This window comes from Helicoverpa armigera, chromosome 2 (genome assembly GCF_030705265.1).
Source record: "Helicoverpa armigera isolate CAAS_96S chromosome 2, ASM3070526v1, whole genome shotgun sequence".
Classification (NCBI taxonomy): Eukaryota; Metazoa; Arthropoda; class Insecta; order Lepidoptera; family Noctuidae; genus Helicoverpa; species Helicoverpa armigera.
The window spans coordinates 374,052-383,456 of NC_087121.1; the positions used below are offsets into that span (position 1 = coordinate 374,052).

Sequence of the window (9,405 nt, forward strand, 5' to 3'; positions counted from 1 at the left end):
ATCAAGTATCGTTTTTTTACAATAAGTCATCCCGAAATAATGGGCTTATTCTTGATGATGACGCATGGCGTTGCGTGGTCAGATATCCTTGGCAGTTTGTAGCACGTCGTACAGCCGTGTGTACGTACGTGAATTGTAAATATAAAACTTTGAATGAATATTAAATTCGTCTATTATAGATAAAAAGTTACGATTCAACAAACCTGTATCGTAAGTACAACACTGCACAACATTACTTGTTGCTAGCATTTTGCATTTTGCAAGTGTCAATTTAGTCTACGAGATTAAAAAACAGACTATAGACGTAAACTTGCCGCCCATTGGTCAAATCGGCGGTTTGATAACTCAAAATCGTTATAGTTAAATGGTGCTCACTATAAGTACCCTTGTACTTAAAACGGATATGACTGTAAGATATATTTATAGAACTCGTGTGCAAAAAAAATATTTTTGATCAAAGTTCTATATTTATCGGCAAAACGTTTAGTTTTCTGATAAAAATAACTAGATAAAATGATAGATGACTGTGACAAACTGTGCCGTATTTTCTAAGATTCACAATGGACGACTTAAAATACTACTCTGATTGCACAATACAATACGTACAATGTCATTTTTAATATGAAAATGATTTTGTAAATAATCAGCTCTGACCATAAGCACCGGTTATGGGCTTCAAACCAGGATCTAACCAGAAACGTATTGTGTTTTGAGATAATCTCATGATAAACGATTTAGTCTAAGCTGATGAAATAGCATAAGAAGATAAGAACATAAATATTAACTAACATATTATAATCTGATAAGATTAAAGACTGTGTATTTTGGACCATGACTACAAATACGTATTATTAAAGCGCTCGCACTCAGATAGCGTCCGTCAGTGAATTAGGTACCACAAAACATTAATTAATTGTAATCGCTTTAATTGTTTTGAAAATTTTAATTGTTTTCATTTAAATTTATATTTTTATCGGCATCTTATTATAAGGTAACTTGATACAGATATTAGTCTTATTTGCGTCGTTCGGATAAAAGTTCCCGCGTTCAATCATACAAGGTCTTAACCTTTATAATATTAGTACAGTTTTAAATATATTTCAAGTGGTATTCCTACAGTTAAAGTGGCTAAAGAGACTCGCCACCTTTTCGCGGACCATACATAAATGGATAACTTTAGTTATTCCTCATTAATAATAATTCTTTGTTTAAAAAAAAAAACTTTTACAGATGACGATACTCCTGTTAATCTGGGCGTTAGTCCTGGCAGTCATAGTCTTGCGTGATCTCAAGCGACTGTACTCGACATTCAGTAAGGATGGCATCAAGCACTTCAAGCCAGTTCCACTGCTGGGCAACATGAGTTCTGTCATATTCCGAAGAAATCATTACGCTGACAATATCCTCAAGTTTTGCAAAAGTTTCCCAGATGAAAAGTGAGTTGTGTGACTAATTATCATTATATCTAACAGTGTTGTAAAGACCCTGTGTGTAATGAATTTGCAACAGTTTGTAGAATAGAGTAACGCTCGTTTGTCAATAGGAACATTAATCGAACATCTCTTTTTCCATACATAGATTATGCAAATGTTCATTTTTTTTTTAGGTTCGTTGGCAGATTTGAATTTGTTAACCAGTCCATTGTGATCCTAGATTTAGAGCTGGTGAAGAAAATTGCTATCAAAGACTTTGAATATTTTCTGGATCATCGCAACTTTGGAGCTGAATCTTTTTTTAGCAGAACTTTGTTCTTATTAGCAGGTAAACCATAAATGATTCCTTGGATTAAAGACTTATTCTAGTACCAGTCATAACTAAATTTAATATGTCCCAATTGCTTCCTATCAATAAAATGATGTAAAGAAAATATACAATTCATTTGCAGGTCAAGAATGGAAAGACATGCGTTCCACACTGACTCCAGCTTTCACCAGTTCCAAGATACGTCTGATGGTGCCTTTCATGGTAGAAGTTGGAGATCAGATGATTTTGTCTCTCAAGAAGAAGCTGGAAGAATCGAAAGGTATATTATAAGACTAACACTATAAAGGCGAAAGTTTGTGAGTGTTGTGTACAGCAGTAGGCCGAATTAATACTACCAGTAATATGGAGTCAGAATGATACTATTTTTTATCCGGGCCCAGGAAGTTCAGAAGACGAGTGAAATCGCTGGCTAAAGCTAGTTTTCTAATACAAATTCTGTGAAGACGAATGTTCAGCAGAACAACATGCCAGCATTCACAGTTACATCTTTCCGAACTATGTTTCCAGATGACTACATCGAAGTTGATTGCAAGGATCTAACAACTCGTTACGCCAATGACGTGATAGCCTCTTGTGCCTTCGGCCTGAAGGTAGACTCTCACATGGATCGTGACAACCGATTCTATGCAATGGGCAGGTCACTATTTGAGTTCGGTTTTCGCACAATGATGATGTTCTTTGTTCTTCTGAATGCACCGAAAGTTGCTAAGGTATACAAATTATTTTTAACGTAAGTTAAGTCGTGGCAATTTTGACCTAAATCTTAAATTCAATGTTTTTGGTTACTTTCAGTTTTTCAAATGGGATATTGTGCCAGCTTCAGTCAGAAAATTCTTCACAAACTTGGTGCTGGATACAATGAAGGATCGTGAGATGCGACACATTATCAGACCAGATATGATTCATTTGCTTATGGAAGCCAATAAAGGTAAGATTTTTCAATTTTCTAAATTGTCTATATAAGCAAATAAGATAAATCTTTTATATAGTGCAATATTTGAAATTCTAGGTAAACTAACCCATGAAGATATAATGCCTAATGACAATGCTGTTGGATTTGCTTCTGTTGAAGAGTCTGCAATTGGATTAAATTCTTCAAAAAGAGGTAATCGTACCGTAAAAGTTTAATTAGATGGTGTTAAATTCAAAATAACAAATATCATTTTAGAAATTATATTTGCAGTATGGACGGACGAGGATATAGTTGCTCAAGCATTTGTATTTTTCGCTGCTGGCTTTGAAACGGTATCAGCGACGATGGCTTTCTTATTGTACGAGCTGGCAGTTCACCCTGAGGTACAGGAGCGATTGGCACAGGAGATTAGGGAATATGATGATAAGAATGGTGGCAAGTTTGACTTTAACTCAATCCAGGATATGAAGTATATGGACATGGTTGTTTCTGGTAAGATTTTATTAAAAACTTATAGGAATGTTATTTAAAATCAACCCATCTTAATTAGGATCCGATAATATTGTTATTTTTTTCAGAGGTTCTGAGGAAATGGCCGGCACCTTTGGTTTTGGATAGAATATGCACTAAAGATTATAATCTTGGGAAACCAAACAATGCAGCTGAAAAAGATTTTATCGTAAGACCTTTAAAAGTTATACATTTGGTTATATAGTCACTATGTTTTTGTATTATTATATTTCTATGATTTATTCTCCGCAGATTCGCAAAGGTTCAGGAGTCCAAATTCCAGTCTACGCCTTCCACAACGACCCTCGGTACTTTCCTAATCCTGAGAAGTTCGACCCTGAACGTTTCTCTCCAGATAACAAAGACAAATTCAATGCAAATGCGTATATGCCTTTTGGTGTTGGACCAAGAAACTGTATAGGTAAGAGATATTATAGTATCAATTGAATTACCAGACTAAAAATTGAGAAAAATATATCTTGTTCTATCGATAGTTGCTTATATAAACACGTTCGCAGATACATATTTCGTAGTTACTATATTAACGATTTCTTTAATTTTCAGGATCGAGGTTTGCTCTCTGCGAGGTGAAGGTGATAACATACCAGATTCTACGTCACATGGAGGTGTCTCCCTGCAAGAGTACATGTATTCCTGCCAAACTAGCGACTAACAATTTAAACCTCAGACTGAAAGGTGGACACTCTCTTAGGTTTAAACTTAGGAAGTAGATTCAACTACATGTATCAAACGCGTCATTTTTGTATGTAGTTTAAGTTTGACGTTGTTTATTCAAGTGATATGTGAAGTGTGTATAGTTTATTGGATTATTTTTAGAATGTAAACTATTTACCATCTGAGGGCACGGCAGTGCCCCAGCCAAGACTCGAGCAAAGCGGGCACGGCCGTACCATCTTTTCTCGAAGCGTTTCGCGGCTATTTTAGCCCCCTGTATCTTCCATGTGAACAAAGCTAGGAGTTTAGGTTTTCGATGACCAAGAGTAAGTATTAGAACAAGCTCAGTCCCAAAATTACAAGAAATTTGAATAAATAGTTTACGAGTTATGAGCGATCAAAGTTACACCATTTTGTCACTGACTCACTCACTGACCGATCATCAAAAGTCTAAGGTACTTCTAGCAAACTTAGAACCTTCAAATTTGGCACCAAGATAGGTTATTGGCTACATATAAAGGGAAAATTATAAAAACCTTAAAACTTAATAAAAAAATAGGAAACAAATTTATATTTGCGGTTTTTCAAGAACATTGTGTTTGAATTTTGACTGCATTGATAACTTTGTTATTTATTTATGTACAAAATGTTACTATTTGTTTTATTGTTACGTAGTGTGGTATATTGTTATTATGTATTAAATATACATACATATGAATAAAAAAGCTAGGTTAAAATAAAATGAATAATGATAAAATGCAGTGCGATAAATACTGCATGCTCGCTCGATAGATGGCGTTGTCCTGGTCTAAATCGCGCTACGGTTTTTAGTTAAAAAAAACAAATAATTTCATGTGATAGCGCCATCTACCTCTGAAATAAATCTCTTTTATTCTAAAAGATATTCGATTAAAAAATTCGACAATTTCGAAATTGTTTAATTTATTTAAAAAAAATGTTGTTTACGTGCTAGATTAGGTCTACATATTTAGTTTGTTATATATTTAGTTAGTTGCATGTAAGTTAATTTAATCTACTATATAAAAATAAGTCCGGTTTTCCTCCCTGACGCTATAACTCCAGAACGCACGAACCGATTTCCACGGTTTTGCATTCGTTGGAAAGGTCTCGGGCTCCGTGAGGTTTATAGCAAAGAAAAATAAAAAAAAACTTTATCTTTTAATCACCAAGCAAAATGTTACATAAAACGAAGCCATCTGGTGGCGAAACGGAGTTCGCCGGGTTTGCTAGTTTGTTATATACTTAGAGAAGAAGGAGACCTACAAAAAATAAATTAGATCCCACCAAAAACATTAAATGTAAAAAAAGCCAATCCTCTACGCAATTCCTCCACCGTAAAAAGTTTTGAGATCGCATAGAAGCCAAGTCCTGTTCAACTTTATTTGTAATAATAAATCAATATTTTGTGACTATATCAATAGTTTTGTTCACATTACAATAATATTGTCTTGGCCATGAGCACAAGTTAATAGTCGCTCCCTGAAATAATGCGTAAATACCATTGAATTGATACATTCTATATGGACATGATTTTACGATTGGACTGATTGGAATTTGAGATCACCATGGACCAAACATGCGCCATAGTAAATGTGCAGTTCATGATTTTGGATGATACTGACTGTCGGTCATTTAGTAACAATTGAAAAAACTAAAAGTATTTAATTCTGTGATATTAAACTTCATGAATGACTTTCACTTCTCCAAGATATGCTGTATTATATTTGTAGTTTATTGTGCTCATGGCCAAGTCAATATTATTGTAATGTGAACAAAACTATTGATATAGTCACAAAATATTGATTTATTATTACAAATAAAGTTGAACAGTACTTGGCGATTCTATGCGATCTCAAAACTTTTTACGGTGGAGGAATTGCGTAGAGGATTGGCTTTTTTTACATTTAATGTTTTTGGTGGGATATGATATTAAAAGATGTTATGATACCAATAGTTAACTAGTATTTTAGCGTTAGAATTATTTTGTTTATAAGTCGATTTATTCATACTGATGAATCAAATAAAATGATCAACATACAAAAACAGTCCTTTTTTTTATTTTACCCGTAACTAAAGACGCTATTTCTAATTAATCTGGACAATATAAGAGCAATAACTTTATCAAAAGTCTTCAACGGTCCAAGAACCAATCCTTGGGACACTCCAAACTGATACCAGTACTTGAAGCTACAAAACGTGATAAAATAAACGTGGAAACAATTTTCTAATCTAATCTGCCACCCCTTTGTACGAGTACTGGGATACATAGCGTTGTTTGTGATGAAGTGTACACAGTTTAAGCGCAGAGTGAATCCGTCAGTGCAGTGAGTTACACGCTCAAACGCTTCTGTTTACACTGTGTACTTTGAGGTATATTGAATCCTAGTGCTGCTTGTAAGTAAATAACTAAATTAATTTTAAAGACTTTAGAAGATGTAGGGATACCCACTGGTAGTTTTTTGTCTTCAAAGATATTAAAATTCAGATTTATGTCGCAGCTAAATTGTTTTAGAGATAATGTTTGTATTTTCAATGTTTAACTATATTTCGTATTTGTGCCCCATAATACAACAATATATGTATTGATATCCAAAATATAATAAGCAAAGGGTATATAATAAATTTTCTTATTTTTACAAGATCACGAGAGACGAGTCTTATATAAAGGTAATACAAAAATTGTAAAAACATGAAGTGACTGACGTGATAAGTAATTAGTAAACAAATAACGTCCTTTAGAGCGCTCGCACACTGCAAAACTCTTAGTCACCTGTCAGTTTGATCGGGCTGATAAATCAACATGGAACGGAATGGTAGTGCGCACTAATGTGCAGTCAGTCAGATATTTGATCGTTATAATCAAAGATCAATAATATAAAGTTAGATAGGAATTACGATTGCTTAGAAAATAAACTCTCAGTGAACTCTCAAACCAACTATCGGCTCACAGTTTAGACTGCAGTGTGCGGAGGCTTACTTTGATTGACCTTCACATTGTAAGGTCAAGAGCACAATCAGTCGCAGCGACTAACAAACTTTAATGAATTAAATCACTTTATTTTTTTACGACTATATGCCGTGCCGTGCGTAAATAAAAAAGAAAAACAGGCTGAATTATGAAACCGACTGTTAATTTTCTTCTAGACCATGATAATTCTACTGATCTGGGTAGCAGTACTCATTGCTGTGGTAGTTCTATACCTGAAGCAAGTCTACTCCACATTCAGCAGACATGGCATCAAGCACTTCAAGCCAGTCCCAATACTGGGCAACATGGGCAAAGTTGTATTCAGACAACATCACTACGCCTGTGATTTTATCAATCTGTATAACAGCTTTCCAGAAGAAAGGTAAAGACAAAAACTATGACAAAAACAATTATTGTAAAAATAATAACAACATAACATAGGTATAAGAAAATGAACTAAACACTGACCTATAAAAATTTAATGCTTGTCATTATGACTAAGCACTTGGTGTTACTATTATCTTCACGTTATCGTACAATGATTCTAATAAACATCCTGATGGGCTCCATATCTTCTCATTTCCTATGACTCCTAAAGGGACAGATTAGACTCTTATCACTTACATAGTTATTTACATTTTTGTTTGTTTACAATGACGATCTTCCATTTTAATGTTGTTCAGTAGTACACCACAGGATGAACGCCGTATTCGACTCATTTATGATTCTGAAATATTTACTTCTTATTCGGTCCCGAACTCCGCATTGACGCGTTGAATCATTCATTTTCAGGTTCGTGGGCAGATTTGAATTTTTAACTGAGTCAGTAATGATCCGGGACATTGAGTTGGTGAAGAAAATCACTGTCAAAGACTTTGAACACTTTTTGGATCACCGTACCTTTGGAGAGAACACATTTTTTGCCAGAACTTTGTTCTTTTTGAAAGGTAACTTATTTTACTTTCTGAATCATTCCTACTTTAAGATGAGTAATTAAAATATATGAAAACAAAACTGATAGATGAACTATTTGCAAAGGAAAATGAATTCATTCATCATCATTATCATTCTGTAGGTCAAGAATGGAAAGACATGCGTTCGACATTGAGTCCAGCGTTCACCAGTTCAAAGATACGTTTGATGGTGCCTTTCATGGTAGAAGTTGGCGATCAGATGATTTTGTCTCTCAAGAAGAAAATAAAGGATTTAGAAGGTATATTAGCAGAAACAATAATAATTGAGATTAAATTTAAAAAGCATTAGGAATAGATTACGGCGGAATAATTGATGATCATTTACTTTTTGTTTCTCAGGTGGCTACGTAGATATAGAATGTAAGGACCTTACAACCCGCTATGCCAACGATGTGATAGCCTCCTGTGCTTTCGGTCTGAAGGTGGACTCTCATACAGATGAGGACAACCAGTTCTACGCTATGGGCAAGACAGCGACCACTTTCAACTTTCGACAAATGCTTATGTTTTTCCTTCTTATCAATGCACCTCAACTCGTTAAGGTAAATCTGAAACTCGATAACTTTGTTACATCATTTGATAAAAGGTACACGCCTGATAAAGAAATCTGGTTCATACCTGATAGAAGATTGATGTTACTTAGTGATATGAGTACGATATTGTTAATGGTTAAAATAAGTCAAGATTTTATTCGTCACCATTGTTCTTTAACATGATTGATGACGATGACTTTTGAAATGGATGGAAATCTTTTGAAATGTTATGGTAACTCTGTTACAGTTCTTTAAGTACGATATGATATCGGAACCTATCAAGAAATTCTTTAGGAGCTTGGTACTGGATACAATGAAGGATCGAGATTTGCACAATATAATTAGACCTGATATGATTCATCTACTTATGGAAGCCAAGAAAGGTACGAGTAATACCTTGACATCAATAGTTACAAATTATACCCACAACACAAACGACGTTGTTTGGTGAAAATTGTTTTATGAAATATACTTTTCAGGACAACTATCACACGAAGATGTTAAACCCAATGACGAAGCTGCAGGATTTGCAACTGTCGAGGAATCTGCAGTTGGCCAGAAGGATCTCAACCGAGGTAAAGAAGAACTTCACAACAGGTACATATAAGAAGATTGAAATGATGACTAATTGCTAATTTTGAAACTTGCAGTTTGGAAAGACGATGACTTAGTAGCCCAAGCATTCTTATTCTTTGTGGCTGGCTTTGAGTCCATCTCGTCTACAATGACTTTCCTACTGTATGAGCTGGCTGTCAATCCTGAGGTACAGGAACGCTTGGCGAAGGAGGTCAGGGAGTATGACAATAATAATGGCGGCAAGTTTGACTTCAATTCTATACAGAATATGACGTATATGGATATGGTTGTTTCTGGTAAGATTTCCAAATCTTGATGTGGTTACGAATAAAAGACTTGCTAGTAAACTAACTAATAATATTTTCAGAATTATTGAGACGTTGGCCACCGGCGGTGGCTATGGATAGAATGTGCAACAAAGACTACAATATGGGAAAACCTAACGAGAAAGCTGAAAAAGATTTCATTGTA

At 34.6% G+C, this 9,405-nt stretch overlaps 1 protein-coding gene across 1 annotated transcript; it reads left to right on the forward strand.

Moving 5' to 3' along the window:
- The first annotated feature begins 872 nt into the window (after window positions 1-872).
- Window positions 873-5,921, forward strand: Cyp9a15v2 (cytochrome P450 CYP9A15v2). The gene is given in 12 exon segments (NM_001354795.1): window positions 873-991; window positions 1,231-1,436; window positions 1,607-1,761; window positions 1,886-2,023; window positions 2,272-2,474; window positions 2,557-2,692; window positions 2,774-2,869; window positions 2,948-3,169; window positions 3,256-3,356; window positions 3,440-3,608; window positions 3,752-4,041; window positions 5,805-5,921. Coding segments are annotated over 10 exon segments (1,593 nt in total). The 5' UTR covers window positions 873-991; the 3' UTR covers window positions 3,919-4,041; window positions 5,805-5,921.
- Window positions 5,922-9,405: the final 3,484 nt, after the last annotated feature.